General features: G+C 37.0%; 1 protein-coding gene across 1 annotated transcript in view; it reads right to left on the reverse strand.

The window, feature by feature from the left end:
* Positions 1-16,569, reverse strand: part of LOC117370545 (integrin alpha-5-like) — a 32,493-nt gene extending 15,924 nt beyond the window's left edge. The window contains exons 1-15 of the mRNA XM_033965992.2: positions 16,243-16,569; positions 11,019-11,143; positions 8,657-8,757; positions 7,732-7,855; positions 7,102-7,163; positions 6,961-7,006; positions 6,678-6,803; positions 6,080-6,124; positions 5,658-5,701; positions 5,498-5,554; positions 2,384-2,436; positions 1,463-1,671; positions 635-826; positions 515-560; positions 337-450 (exon numbers count right to left, since the gene is read on the reverse strand). Of these exons, the coding sequence (XP_033821883.1) occupies positions 337-450; positions 515-560; positions 635-826; positions 1,463-1,671; positions 2,384-2,436; positions 5,498-5,554; positions 5,658-5,701; positions 6,080-6,124; positions 6,678-6,803; positions 6,961-7,006; positions 7,102-7,163; positions 7,732-7,855; positions 8,657-8,757; positions 11,019-11,143; positions 16,243-16,430 (1,532 nt within the window). The 5' untranslated portion in view covers positions 16,431-16,569. The remainder of the gene's footprint in view (positions 1-336; positions 451-514; positions 561-634; positions 827-1,462; positions 1,672-2,383; positions 2,437-5,497; positions 5,555-5,657; positions 5,702-6,079; positions 6,125-6,677; positions 6,804-6,960; positions 7,007-7,101; positions 7,164-7,731; positions 7,856-8,656; positions 8,758-11,018; positions 11,144-16,242) is intronic.
* Between the last annotated feature and the right edge of the window lie 126 nt (positions 16,570-16,695).

Here is a 16,695-nt window from a genome sequence, read left to right on the forward strand (position 1 = left end):
TACATATCACATTGGTTTAGTATCTAACAAATCATTTCCTGCATTATTTACATGTAGGTTTACAGTCAGTATGTGGGAAATTATAAATATGGGTTAAAATTGGTCAAAATTGATAATAATTAGGTATAGATATGACAAAATAATAACTGTTTTTCCTCATATTGATCGATTTTAGATTTGATTTTGTCTAATAAAAACAAATGTCTTTTAGTATTAAAGATAAACAATACAGACTTTTAAATTAATTCCCATTTAACACCAAAAATAGTAAAGATTCTTCCTCTAAATATCTATCTGAATTTATTGTGAAGGTTAACATTATAAGCTGTGTAATACCATGACACTGGAACACTCTTGTCGCCACTCGTCAATACGCAAGCTTTCTCTTCTGGGTTGAACATGGTCGGGTGCACTATCAGAGTAGTGTTGGTGTTCACAATGGGACGTGCTCTGAGTAGAATAGAGAATTAAATATGGTATAACAGCTGACAATAAATAACATCAATTAACTAACCTGTACAACACGGCTTTATCTGCACCAAAAGCACCAACAAGCAAATCTGCATGACAAGATTGAGAGTAATCAGATAGGTGGCATAAAGCGAGCACGGCAAAAATAGCAAAATATAGCAACCTGGGTAGCCATTTTGATCCACGTCTTTATTACTACGAAGTGAGAAGCCAAAACCAGCTGGAAAAGCCCTGGATGCCCATTGGCCTGAGAGAGTTTGTGTGGGCGTGTCCTCCAAGCCTTCCTCATGACCATTGTAGATAAAAACTAATCCTTGCTGGTCTTCTCCTCCAAATGGACAGCCTATTGCAAGATCTGGACAAAGATGTTAAAGAAGACATACCTTTTTTAGTATATGTAGATATACAGTGTACATTCAGTTCATTGAAACTGCAACGTTGAGCTAAAATGGCTTAATAATAATAATGCATTGGATTTACATAGCGCCTTTCAAGACACCCAAATTGCTTTACATGATTCATTTACTCCACACTTGATGGTTGTAAGATACTATCGTAGTTACAGACTGACAGGAGTGAGGCGGCTAATCTGCACCATTGCCCGTCTGACCACCTCCACCACCCACACTCACACATACACCACTTTATACTAGACAATGTGGGTGAAGAGTTTTGGTCTTGCTACACTAATAGAAAATGAATCATTGACTTCCTGTTTAATATTTTGATACCCCCCACCTCGTCACAGTGACATTTCACCATAGTAAGCAGTGGATTATATTAAATACAAAGAAGTAGGCAGGGATATGAGGTGGATGAAAACAGAACATTTTTGAGCACTCAAGCCTCAAATGCAGAATTACTAAACATGCATGCAATTACTCAAAATACAACTGAGCGAGCTAATGAGGGAGCGCTTTTATAACAACCCATTAAAACAATCAGACTGGTTGATAAAACTCATGAGCTTTGAGCATATTTCTACACATACCATTGAAGCCATCCTGGTTCAGATCACCAAGTGGAGCTAAAGAGGTCCCAAAGCGGCTGAAGGCCTGAGAGCCGACGGGATTGGTGCGGCTGGGTTCGAGATGGAGAGGGCCTTTTTGTAGATACACATAGACTTTACCCAGTTCTTCCAACTGCCCATTAGCCCCCCGACACATGAAGAGCGGAGCCCCCACAACCACGTCATCCAGACTGAAGAATAAAACAGATTAAATCAGTAAAGCTTCTCACTGTAGGCTTCTTATATAGTCTTACATTTAACAAATTAAAGGTGGACTATGTAACTTTAATGGTGGGATAGCTGGGATGTGATTCTTTTCTGACTTATCTATCTTGTATTCATTCAGTTCCAAGTATTTTGCCTTACAGAATAGTATAAGCAGGCTCACCTTTAGAATTTGATTTGTGCAAGTTTATTTGTATAGGACAATTCATATACAAAGTAGTAATTCAAAGTGCTTTACAGAATAAGAAAGACATTACAAAATAACAATACAAATGAATCAAAACATAAATAATCATCATGCTACTAGCTGATTAGTTTTTCATTTAGCTTGCAGCTGTATTTTTTGACAGTTTCATTAAAATTCACATTAAGATGGACCATTTTTAATACAATATTATTTTCACAGTAAATCTGACTAGATTTAGTTGTTAAAAGGAAGTGAAAGTAAATGTGACAAACGAGAAAGTAGGAATCATAAGACTATAAGGGGAATTTTAAGTTTCCAAAGTTTCTAGTGAATGACTAATATTAATGTGAGAAACTTCCTTGTCTGCTCAGTGACCTCAACTCTAAGGTCATCATTCATGCGCCTCTGTTTTCACTGGCCTCGGCTCAAAGTTTACCTCCCTCTCGCTCTTATCTCCGTGTAAGCTGTGTATCCATCCATCTCTCACTCACCCGTCGCTGTTGATGTCTGTGACTGCCACTGCGTAGCCGAAGTAGGAGCCCATCTGGAAAACATTACGCAGAACTCAGTCAGCCAGTAATCTCACCACAGTGCACGAAACTCTTTGTGCTTCCCCCTATATTCTTGTCTTGTTCATATTGCAGCAGCGCCCCGAGCTTTCCTCCAATATCCCCCAGAGTTCGGCCTATCTCTTTTCACAGGGCTTAAAGTTAATACCTTTACGATCTTTGACAAATGTAGGGGGTCCGTACATATGGCGCTTTAAGTCCTTCATAACGCGCTAAAGGTTTCCGTTTCAATTTCATACCATGTTTGATAAATTAGGGTCAAGTTACGTCCTTTGCAGGCGACTTCAAAGTCATTTGTAGTATTTCAACACAAGCTTGGAGTCTGGGGACCGTAGTGAAAAACAAGACCAGGCACAAGAGCGGCTTTTTAGTTAGTCCTGCATTCAAAACAACTCAATCATCATAAATCAAAGTGAGACAAAGGACAAAGTTCGTTTCCTGCTGTGATACTTAAGAAGCACTGTTTTACCAAGCACTCAAACTGAGACAAGCAGAATCCTACAGTTTTACGCTACCAGTAAATCACACAATAAGAACAGCACAGCTTAAAGCAAATAAAAAAAAAAAAAAAGACTGCATACTGACTGCTTGTGTTCACTGACTTATTTTTTGTGTGTTACTAAAACAGTTAAATATTAGTTCAATATTACCACAGAATTACATCAAAAGACTGAACTAGGCCTTGTGTAACCTTCAGGGAACAGGGGAAAAAACATGGAACTGAAAGCAGCTTCGTATTTTTACCAGTGGGGTTTCTATGGAAAGTCTTGATTATTTAATAAATTCCAACTAAAGAAACAACCACAAAACTAAAATATAGATAAGGAAGATGTACAGTTCCTGGTCTAATAGTTACATATTTTGAAATGCATGTTACAAACTATTAACACTATCAAACAACAGAACAACAATGTCATTAAAATATACATCCATTGATAGAGAAATTGCAGTACTATACTGCACTGAGGGCTCTCACTGTCAGCATAGTCCTTGGCCTACGTCATCAGATGTATAATACTCCTTACAACTGAAGCATAGCTAGAGCATTAAATTGGACAGGATAAAACTCATAAATAATAAATCATAATGTCTTTAGGGTTCATGTCCCAGGTATCACGCAGGTAACTGGACTGAAATGCAACACAAAGAATACGGTTAAACTTCTTAGTTTCAGTAAATACGACAAAAAGGTAATTCTTAATATGACAAATCAGGCAATAAAGAACTGAGGAATGAATGTCTTATGTAATATCAACTAAAACTTTGGAGAATTAACATGGGAAAGAGGCTGGGAAAATAAACTCAGGAACAGGTCCCTCAGACAAGGATACTACAGGTTCAAAATGCAGAATTGCAGAAACACAAAACATCAGATTTGTTCCAATACAAAGCTTGACTGTCTCTCTTGACTGATCAACAATCTAGCATAGACTGACTGAACAGAGGGAGTATATATAGGCTACCCTGGGCTGATTAGGAAATGAATGGGAGCTGCAGGGAAAAACAGGGATGCAGCAAGAGAAGGACTGGAGCAGGTTGGGAAACGGAGCTGGACTGGGGATAAACAGGCAGAGCTGAGTCCCAGGGTTACTGGTATTCGAAAATCCTATTCGTAATCACACAAAAAAAAATCAAAATATCTTACAGTGTGTGCAAAATTATTATCAGTCGCAAATTACACAATCTAGGCCGAGACAGATATAATAGAGCTTTGTATATTTTTCTCATGTTTTGGGGTATTTTTTCAGCTGACTTCGAACTTTTCTCCCCAGTGTACTAACTGCAACTCTTCAGCTTGTTCAGCACCTTCAGGCCACATGGAACGTGACGGAGGACCCCACACACACACGTAAAAACATACACAAACACACACACACTTGAAGGTTAAGAGATGAGGGACGAGGATGTAGCTGATGTCTATGTGCCAAAAATAATATTTGGTGACTTTATTTTAGCGCTGCTCAAAGTGGGGTAAAGTTTCCAGCTTCAAGTGACTCATCTGTACTCATAAACGAACTTTGTGGGTGGATTTAACATGTGGGAAATTTTGACTTTGGAATTAAATAGCAGAAGTTCTCACAATCCATGTAGTGGAGTAAAGATGCACTAACTTCAAAACACAATACACAATATACATTAGTCAAAAGTTTGGACACATCTTGTCATTCAGTGTTTTTTTTTTTTCTTTATGTTCACTACTTTCTGCATTTTATATACATTGGGAAGACATAAAACATATGAGGCAAGATATATGGACTTATGTAGAAAAAAGTTAGCTGTGCCAAGTCAAGAAATGCCAAAATTTTTTGCTTACTACATTCCACATTTGTCATTCGTAGTTTCAGTGAGAATCTACAGTGTAAATAATGATGGAAATAAAGAAGAAACAAACATGAAAAAGTGTGTCCAAATCTTTGATTGATAGTGTCCATGAAGAAGAAATGAAATAAACTAGAAGTACCACCACTTCTAAAAATATTATTACTAACTTACAATTAAATAACACTATTAACACTACATTCAGCTACTACTAGTTACTGCAGTCACGACTACTTGTTGAGGTAACGGCTCTACTCACTACTCAAATACTTGACAGATTAGAAAGTACAAATCCTAAAATAAAAATGGCGAGAATAATAATGCCTTAATTTGTATTCCATTCAAGATAAAAAGTAGACTGACAACGGCAAAAGTGTCTTGCCCAAACACACAGCAACAGTAGCAGCTGGGATCCAACCGCAAGCTTTGAACCACTGCTGCCTTAAATTTAAATTAAGAAAAATGTGTGTCATGTTGTTTATTTAACACTGATATTATATTTAACGCAGTTTGTAGCCACCTTTTAATAATCAAAATACAAATACATTCTAGGACAACACTGAGAAGCCACTTGCAACCATGTACTGAAGCACTGTGTTCAATTACACAGCATCAAGGAGCCGCGTACTCAGTCAGCTGACCCCTGACCCCTAACTATGTATGAAGTCCAGTGGGTAAATTCTTTCATCACTCGACATGTGCCAGATGTGCACATACCTGCTCTCCTGTCAGGTTCACCAAGTATGTCAGGTCCTTTCCATCTAATATAGACACCTGAAGACACAAGAACAAATATTTGTATAAGATTTGAATGAATATACAGAAAATGTATATAAAACGATGACTGGGTAGGCAGAGAAGGAAGATGAATCCTTACTAGACCGTACAACAAGAGTCCTTTGGGAACCCCCGTGACAAAATCTGCAGAGAGGAACAAAGAAATAGGTAGTCACTAGGGCTGCAGTGATTCATTTGAACAATTGTGACTAGGTGACTATTAAAATAACTGTAATTGATCATTGTTACTGTTATCTGGACTATACAGGCTCTAAAACACATGGCAAATAACCGAATTATTAAATCAAAATGTCAAAAATAATACACAATATTCTATCTAGAAGCCCGGTCAGTCAGCATATTTCAGCAAAAAAAAAAAAAGTATTCTTAATGTTTAATAGATATAATGTTTCACTTGTTGACTAATCACTCTAAACAACACTAAACTTTGGGACAATGATGAGAAACTGAGACCCTTGATAGAAAATGAGAATTGAAAGAACTGGTTTTAATAGACTTCACCTTCCTCATTATCGCCACTGAATTCCCCACTCGTCACAGAGTATCCTGCAGAAAAAAGATAGTTATTTCACATTGTTTAATAGGGATGTAACGATAACTGAAATATTGTGATATTACATTGTCAAAAATCTCACAAAAATACACAATATATATCGAATTACAAGTCTCAAGGCTTAAATTCATTTTTTTTCGTGCAGCAATAGGTAAAAAAATACTACAAATACGACACTACATGGACCATGATCATTTGCTCTGTTTCTGTGCAGACTATATAAAGAAGTAACTGTGATTAAGCACTTTTAAATCTTAATTTGTTGGATTATGACAGAGCCAAAGTCTTGTCAAGGCATTTTAAATGGAAAAATATATACTGTATTCACAAATTTCTTAGCTGCCACAAAATATCACAATAAATATCATATTGTGAAAATATCATGTAAAGAGATTTAGATATTGTTACATCCCTATTATAATTCCTGTTGCACTATAATAAACACATCAACAGACCAGAGGCACAATCTCCAGTAACTTACACATTGCATATAAAATGTAAATATGAACTATTATGTATATTTGTTTGGCTCGGTCACTTCCTCACCTAGATAGCTGTCGTCATAGCTGCTCTGAACTTGTCCAGTTTGCTTCTGCCCATTCACAAACAGCAGGAAGTAAGAGGGATAATAGGCCTTAACTATTTCCTCAGTGGTGGCAGAGATCAGTTGTCCTATAGAAAGACAAGTTCACAGAGAGGTCAGATACATACATCAAGATTCATTCAGGGATTACAGATAAAGACACTGTATTCTTCAGTTAGCACAACAAAATCTCTATCAAGTGTATCTGTGAATGATCCTGACTATTGGACATTCCTGTGTGCTCACCTTGCCAGTAAAAGCTGCCAGGTCCTCCAAGCACAATCCTCCCATTCTGAAACACAACAGCAGCCACAGATGAGGAGACTACCTCCTTCACTCCAAATATTGACTCTGACCTTTAAAAAGTACTGCAAATGTTTCCCTTACCTTGGTAAAATCTGCACTAAATCCCCCTTGACAATAGCCCTGTCCAGCAGGTCCATGTCTTTCTGTAAAAAAGTGGAAATGTACAATATATTTGAATTAATTCATTTTTTTATTTTATAATTTTGTCTTTGTATTTTTTGTAGACATTTTTAACTCAACCAAAGCTTTGGCAACGTGTCAGGAGCAGTGGGGTAAGCACAGGGCAGCCAAGACACCCGTCTCCAGATTAGCTGGGACATGGTCACAATCACCTATAGTATATTGAGGAATAGTCTACTCTACTGCATGTTATATTATATTCATATTATTTATGTTTATGGAATAGATACCACTTCATTGATTAAGTGAGTGAGTTAGAGTGGAAACTGACCGGCTCAGACAGATATAAAGAGCATCTGCTGGTTTGAAACATCTAATTTGCGTGGTTACTCTGACTTCCAATTTTACAGACGACTAAGCAAATCAAAGTTATTCATAACTGGACAATGTACAAAGCACACAGAGTAAAATTTTCCACCGCTCCACAAATGGAAAATTAAGAAATTAATAAATTATTATTAATTAAAATTTAAATGACATAAAGGTGATTACATTAACTTTTTTGTGCATAATTGTGAATCATTTACTTACCTGTTCTGCAGGGAGCATACTCCACAAAGGATCGGAGGCTGTCGACAGAGAGGTAGCATGTCCCTGTAACATCTGCAAAAGGAATATCTTGTTCTGTTCGCCAGTAATATCTGGGAGCACAGGCCTGAAACAGAGACACCTCATGAGAGATGAACTGAGACTTTCTTAAACTGCCCTGAACAAAGAGGGCAGTTAGGAAATGAGCACACGATGGCTCTGGCTGTCAGCTGCTTAACAACTGCATGCTAAGCTGTTTCAAGTTTATTGGGCATAGGAATAAAACAATATTTAAATCTCAAATACATTATTTATTGCGATATTGTGGAAAGGCTAATTTAGATATTCACTTTTAAAATGCCTTGACAAGACTTTAGTTACAGCCATAAGTCAAATATGTAAAAGTGCATAATTGCAGTTATTTCTCTGTGTAGTCTGCACTAAACTGGAGCAAGAGATCAAGTTCTATATAGTTCCCTCTGTTCTTCTAGCTGTTGCTGCAACAAAACAATACTTTTAAGCAAAAGATTTAACATCTCTGGGCATAATTTTATTGTAATGATCTGATATTTTGTGTTTAGTTCAGAGCTGACACAGTTTGTTGTTCTTATAACTGTTGTTTATGTGTTGTTGTTGTTGTTAATGTAACTGCTTTTGTATGTGACGGCTGGTATGTCGACAAGTTTATATGAAGGGTCTGTTCGTCAGTTACTAGAGTTTTCGGAGACTGCTGTTGTTTTTCTCTTGTTTTGGCGTGGGTTATGGCTTACAGTAACCCTTGGGTTCAGAAAATAATCAACCAGAAGAAATTGAACTTCAACATAGTATTTTACATAGATTATTTTAATTTTCTTGTCAAATCTACTTAGTTACAACTACAACCTGTATAAATAAGCCATTTTAAACAGGCTTTAATAATTAATCATACCAGTATGTTGTTTCCCTGGGAACGTAGGGTAGCTCCAAACCATTGATGAGACTTGAATTCAACCTGAGTTAACTCTTCATCTATGTGAAAGTAACGATCACCTAGAAAAGCAAAACAGAAGCAAATGCATTTTAGGATCTTTAGGTAGTATTTTGATTCTGATATGGACAACCAGAAGTGCTATTGCAAGTAAGCCAAGGATTCTTCTATGATTAGCGCAGATTTAAAGTAATCTGTGAAGTACATGTAGCCCCCACATGCTGTTGGTGTTTTATATGGAGATTTTATGGCCCGGTTGTCCGGGTCTGCACTCTTAATCTATCCTCAATGCTACAGCAGACTTCAAAGAGCTCAAAGCGACTTGGGCCATGTTGTTAATGTAACCCACACTTCTTTGTCAGGATCTGTTTTAAGAAGAGGCCCAGCTACACAGAGCTAGTGTTCAAATATTTCAGGTAGTCATTCAAAAACACAGAATATTATGTGACAGCCAAATATTATACAGTTAACCACCATGAAAAACACAACCACTTTTCTTGATAGTTCTTTAGAATTATTTATTTGCAAAAATATAACCACCAAAGTAATGGAAACTATTCTAGTCATTCTTGTAAATACATAATTTATGTAATAGATGTCTATTTTGGAAGCAAGTGTAATTGTTAATGTTTGAAGAGAAAGGTTTTTTGTTTTTTGTTTTTTCATCTGTGGCAGACATTGTAGCAATAGTAGTTGGAATTGTAGCTGATTTTGTTTTAATATCATAATTTGTTATATTTATTTGACTAAAGAGTAGGAAGGTCAAGATTAATTGTTTATTCACAATACACAATATTGTAATAAGAACAAAAAAAAATCTAATCATGATCATTTTAGAAGCAACATAATAGAAAAAATAAGGTGATTTTTATCTGGCTGTTTGTGTTACATTAACTTTGTCATTTTGATTTCATTAAGCTGTCAACTGGACAAATCGTTGTAGAGGTGAAGACGTTTCGCTGCTCATCCAAGCCGCTTCTTCAGTTCTGAGCTGAAGAACTGAAGAACTGAAGAAACAGCTTGGATGAGCAGCGGAACGTCTTCACTTCTACAACGATTTGACCAGTTGACAGATTTAAATTTCGTCTTTTACTATGGATCAGACCTGAACGACTGAGGTATTACACAGACATTTCATTAAGCTGTTTACAAACTAGAGTAGGCCTGCACAATATCGCAAAAATCTTGATATCGCAATATTGGCTGACACAATAATCAATATCTCTTCATTTCTGTCCTTCTCTTAACATTGCATAATATATTATAACATCGATATACTCAGTATTTAACAATGGTTTCTGGTCTTACAGTGGCTAATGTAACTGAAATGTTCTTTAAAATCTTCTCTTGGGAGGCTTTGACACACTAACTGTCCAAACTATTTTGATCTACGGGCCTGATGTCTGGAGTGGAGCGGTGACATTTACAGCTCTGGCCTCCTGCCACTGTTGACTTCATGCAGTCTGCCATGTGTCCTTAGATACACTAAGCTAACAGGAATTGCACTAGTGAATGTAAAAACATGCAGTAGTAGTGAGTATATTTACTTTCCTGGTGCCTTTGAACACTCTAAATTATGCTTCATGGTTGGAGATAGTTTGTAAATAGTTTTGCTATGTGTATTTATGTACCTAGGTAAGCAATGCATGCACCATCTGATATGTGGAAGTCTGCGCACGTCCAGCCCTCTGATCCTCATAAGTCCTTATCACTTCCTGCGTGTTTGATGGAGTTGATTATTTTTCATGCATTTTTGGTCCTGCTCCTCCCTTAATGACCCTGCCTTTAATTAAGCAGTGGCTACAACAGCAGGTCTAAGTCCAACAGGAAATCAAACTCTGTGGAAAACAGAGCAGGCAGTGCCCCGAAATAGAGAGTGTGCAAAGGGGAGGGGTGCCGCCAAGGAAGCCTGCCACAAAAACATAAGGGGAACTTCAAAGAGCACTTTTAGGTATGACACATAACCACAGATTAGCAGGGGGAACAAAGTAGGGAGCCAAGCTTCTAACCTACAGGTCAACGCAGTGGTGCTTAGCGGAGATGTTAACTTCTTACAAGGGACTTTTTTTATAGCTGGTTAGACACAGCTTGAGATTACTATAAAGATTTTTCAGTGACGCTAGATAATTAACAGGATAGTTTCACTGCAACCTAAAATAAAAGACCTAACTAACTTAATAAATATATTTTTTCCAGAAATACTTTGATTTATAATGTGGTATGTTTTTCAATAGTGACAATTCCAGACTGGCTTTCTGGTTTACTTTGTTTGGTGACAAAGAGGCAGTATATCCGTGAATCTCTATATAACAAGGCTGCCTACCGTGCTTGTCAAAGCTGATAATTGTGCAGTTGGACTTGCTCCAGGGACACATGAAAACGGCTCCTCCTTCAGTGACGTGGGGCTGGCTGGTGTTGGCTTTTGGAGCTCCAACCAAAACACTGAAACTGCAATAAGAATAAAATAAAATGTTAAGTTCAGACTTTACTAGAAATCTTAAAATATACAGTATTAAGAATTATTTATTGTGTGTTAGTACAGCTTGAACAGCCAACTTTAAAATGTTTACTGAATCACAACACCTCAGAAGTTCACTCAAGGAACACCTTCATAATATTTAATACAGAAGAGGATATGTTATGGCCTATAAGAAAGTAATTTCTCTCGCCACAGAAAGATACAATTAAGATTACTTTAAGTACTGTACCTGACTTTAATTGATTCTTATCAGGACAAATGCTTGACATCATACATTTTACGTTGAAAGCTGCTAAATAAGAAAGAAAAATGGCTCTAAAATATAATTTATTCATATTATATAGCATTTTTTGGGTACAGAAGCTACTGACAGGGTTACCTTTTTTTCTCCAGTCAGGCACATTGTTAGTCAGATCATCAAGATTGACACTATCCTAGACACGGGCTGTAGTTGACTAAAGAAAAACTCTTGCTTGACTAAAGACATGTCCTGGTGATCAATTAGTCGACTAAAAAGGGGCATGGCAAAAGCAAAACAAAACAAAAAGTACTAGGAAACGATGTATTTATAAAGACAGACAGTTATGATTCATGTACCACTTGTCATTTTCTATTGTCATTAAGGGGTAAATAAGTCATCTGCTTCCTCTTTAAGTTCACACTTCACTGTGGCTGAGACAACAGATGGAAATTAGCCTTTGACTATAATCTGTCATATTTACATTCATGTTGAATCATGTCTGTTCATCAATATTAATTGTCCCAGTCAAATAAATAAATAAATAAATAAATAAATAAAGTCCAGTTTTCACACAGAGGTTAACAAGTGATACGCGGTAAACAGCTACATTAAATAGAGAAATAGTGAATCATGATATGAAAAATTTCACAAAAATAGCGAATTGTCAAAGGGATTGGATCATGGTTTGATTTTTATCACCATAATGTCCAGCCCTGATATAAATATCAAAAAAAGTACCAAATCGTCAGCTGACTCACTCACTAACTTCTCCCTTCTGCTGTTGTCCCATATACATCTTTATGAGGAGGCAAGTATGTATACAAATGACGTGTGCTTTTAGCTTTTGATACAGCTGCTTTTAGCTTTTGATACCGTTGAAAGAGTCAGGCACAGAGACGACAGTTAGACAGTGGAGATGGTGACTGATGATTTGCAGAGATTAGACAGACCACTTATCCCGCTGCCTCCACATTGTCTACAGAGATCAGAGTAATAATAACATAAGTGCATGCATGACTGCTCTTTATTAAATTTTTTACCACTGCGACAATAAACATACAAATTAACATACTTCACTGATAGTCTGAGGCTCATTTCATTTTGACTGCCCAAATATCCTTTCATTATTATCAGGACAGATATTGCCTCTCGCAATAACAAAATGGTAATTGTGTAATGTCTTGCTACAAATGAATAACACACTAAATGTTAATACTGAAACTAATTTGTAACTTGGTGACAGTGACACAATTAAAGCAGAATAATCCCAGTAAATGCTTTAAGCTGGAATAAGTAAATAAATAGCGGAATGAAATACTAACGGTATACTACAGGAATTGTGGAAGAACAGATGCTATATCTCAGTGGGATCCACAGAAAAATATAATGATAAATGGCAATACTGAAACTACTTAATGCCACTAATGCGATGACAATAAAGATGGATAATCCCAGTAAAGATTTTATTGTTTTAATATATAAAGTATCATTCAAAACAATAATTACCCATAGAAATGACATACCCAACCCTCTACTGCTCAAATCTTATAACTAAAATAACAAGAATATCAGAAAAAGAAACTGTTAAATTAGTCATAGTAGAAGTTACTTATTATCAACACTCTACAGCTGAAATGTGGCTGTACTAGAAAAAATAAAAAAAGGGTCACTACTAGTTCAGACAGAAAAGGTAAGCAACATTTATTGAAGAAGTCAACATTACAATTGTTGTGACTGGCCTATTGCCCACCCCTGCTCAATAATACTACCTAATGTGTTGTTTCTGACCTTTCTGGACTTGATTTCCATTTGAATGTATTCCAAGAATTCAACACAAAAATATCAAACAACTAATCCTACATATTAATAAATGAGCTCACGAAACTGTAACAACATACTGTGCAGAACTGAAAATTACTCTATTTATCATTCCCTAGATGTTATCCACAGTGCTTTTATACAAACAGGATGTAATGTCTACACACACACACCCCAAATTCACATTAACTGGAAGAACTGTGTTACATTTGAGATAAATAACGGTTTCCAAAATAAGTAGTGACAGAAAATAAGTAGTGGCATTAAATTAAAACTGGAGTGAAGAAAATCCAGTGTTGCTTTCCTGTTTCTAGATAGGCCCTAAATTGTCGTATACACTCAGCGATGATGCATGCTCTTGAGACAGTGAGTAAAGTGAGCAACAGGAGCAACACAAAACAGACAAACAGGGCATTAGCTGTTCAGGCTGCATGACAAACTCTAGGAACAATTCTGTCTACGGAGAAAAACACAGCAAACTCATTCACAGCATATTATCAACATATTATCCTGTTGGCTGTTTACCCGTAAAACAAAAGGAAGGTAGACTGACATGTACAACCCACAATCCAGTTCATTTATACAGCATTAATAATATGCAGGATGCCAGTTAGGGCTAAAGCAATGCACTGAGCCAAACAGGGTAAGTAGATGTGTAGAGTGGCAACATATAAAAAAGAAAGTATCCTGACTTTTTTTCCTTGTATAGAAATGACAGTATTTCAGTTCAATTTTATCTTTGTCAATGAAAAAAATAAATAAAATGAAAGCCACAAGCGGGGATGATGATGGCCCTCACCCCTGACACGATCGCATTCTCCCCACTCAGCCACCACCCAGGCTACTGTCCCCCTTCACACCATTTCTATAGTGCATGGTGTCCATGGCTTTGACCTAGCAACCTCATGCATGATACAGCTATATTTTTTGCACGTTTTGAGGCCTACAATTATTTCCTCAAGTTTCATGCTAATTGGATAATGTTGTGTCTTTTATGTGTATTATAGGGGGCGCTATTGTGTCGAGTCGCCATGTGCTTATGTCTTAGTTCTGTTCATTTTTGGATTCTGTACCAGTAGATACATTTTGAGCTGTCTCGGTCAATGCCTGTTTGCATTTTTCTTTTGTTTTTTAGGAGTCTTTGCACCCTTGCTGGCCAACCATGAAAAATGACCTAACTCCGTAATATATCATTTTGCTTGTTTTCATGCATCAAATTTAATGGTCAAATTATATAAAAATCCAATATTGTTGACGTTTCATGTCTATGGTAGGGGACGCTATAGTGTTCAGTTCAATTAGACTTCATAGTCCATTACATTCATGCCTGAATCATGCATCTGTGATTTGAATACGAGCTGTCTAGGCCAATGCCCATGCGTCTAAGACATTTTTAAATGTTTTTTTTTTTTTTTACTTTCTCCAATACTCTGATCTTAATTCTCTATTAATAACTTAACTGGATTAAAAAGACCGTAGCAGATCATTGACAATTAAAACTGATTAAATGAATGTCAATTAAAATAGTACAGTCCTATTTTCATTGATTTTAATTACTATTATGTTATTATGAGAAGTTGAGATGTGAAATTGGCACGATTTTACTTATTTGTTATGCCCAAAGACTGCAAAATTACCCAAGTCTCTACAACCACAGAAAGCCCCGACAAACGCATTTCCACACACAAAATACAGGCATTTCTTAAGCTAATATGAGTTTGCAAAGGTGGGTGACGTAGCTGCTTAGTACATGCCTCAAACATGTACAGCTCAATCTCTTAGGCACATAAAATACTGCAGCAGACCTTTAGTGTGTGCAGATGCATCAGGAAACTGTCATTATTTACAATGAGGTTCATAGTGATGTAACAAGCAGGGGAAGTCCCAGATGTTGAGCAAGAACAGCTACGAACAGCTGGATGAGTGCTTCAGCTAAAAACCATTTGCAGGACTGGCCAGACATGTCCCACTCTGTCAGATGTAGTATTTCAGTTTTCAGATCTCAAATTTAAGGTGGGAGATGTAAACAAATACTCATGGATATGGATATAATTAACTAGCAGCATATAAACAACAGTATTACACATATTACAGCCATTAATATCATGACAATCATTTGGAAAGTAAAAATCATTGCACTTCCAGTAGGCCTACAAATACTGTTACAACACTGTAGACTCCTGCCATATAGACGACATATGAGTAGCTACCCACCACATCAGATTTTAGTTTTGATGTACATACTAAGTGCCTGTGCAAATCCTTTACATATGTTTCATCCCAGTTCTTATGGGTTTGAACATACATGTAACGTGTGTGTTCTTCGACATCATATCCCTGAGTGTAAGCCAAAACAGGTGACATTACATGCTGTTCCCATAAAGACACTGTTTGATCTTTGGCTGGGACTCACTCAGCAGTTTCTCATCTGTCAACAGAAATGCTACACAAAAAAAATCCCACTATCCACAGCATTCACAACATTAGCTTATTTTGACTTGTCTGAATTTAACCCCCTCCTCTCCATCCCTGGCTCCTGTGTCTGTTTCCAATCATTGTACGCTACAAACCTGGAATCCAGTGGTTTGAGAGAAAAAGCTAAATACTGGCTGCACACTTTGCAAATAAGTAGTTGCATATGTTATATTATGGATTTGTAAAATGCATTGTAAATATTAAACGTTATTTGTTGGCCTTTGCTGCACAATCAAATCAGACTGCCAGCCTTTTAATGCAACAATAGCTCACAGGTTATAGTAGCCTATAACCTATGTCTGTTGATAATGTGGAATTACTTGGTTTAACTACTCTTAAATAGTCAGCTATATTCTATTGCATTAGGTGTCTTCCTTTAGCAGGACATATACAGCAAATTAATAAGCATGGAGAATTTAAACCATAAGAAAAGGGGGTTAATGCATGTTTGTCCACCTCCACTCCTACACTGCTGTATTATTAAGATGCTCAAAGATAATTTAGATACTTTTGAACCCCCTGATTTAATCTTACCTGGATGCATTGGTGAAAAACTCAACCGAATAACCAAAATAACTTCCCGGAGGTCCACTGAAGACTACACGCTGCTCTGTGTCCAGATTGAAAGAGTTGCAGAAGCGGAGGAGCAGCATCAGCCGCACTAAAACAAACGGGACGAGCCTAAGGTCATGGACACGGCAAAGTCCAGGAGCGCTGACCATCTCTTCTTCTCTGCGGAGACTCTGTCATTGAAGAGCGGGCGCGCAAAAGACATCATCCGGGCTGCTCTTTACGCATAGGTGCCTGGGTCCTTTTCATGAGTTGGTGTCCTCTGCTGTGGTCCCTCTGCAGTGTGAGTTGATAACGGCGCAGAGAAGGAGGGAATTAGGCGAAATGTAACTTTTTAGGGGGTGGAGCGAGTGATGAATTTGTCTTCCTCATTTGAAGGAAAAAAAGAGTTAGCCTACGTTTGAATAGTTTTAAATA

Source organism: Periophthalmus magnuspinnatus, chromosome 5 (genome assembly GCF_009829125.3).
Source record: "Periophthalmus magnuspinnatus isolate fPerMag1 chromosome 5, fPerMag1.2.pri, whole genome shotgun sequence".
NCBI classification, from domain to species: domain Eukaryota; kingdom Metazoa; phylum Chordata; class Actinopteri; order Gobiiformes; family Gobiidae; genus Periophthalmus; species Periophthalmus magnuspinnatus.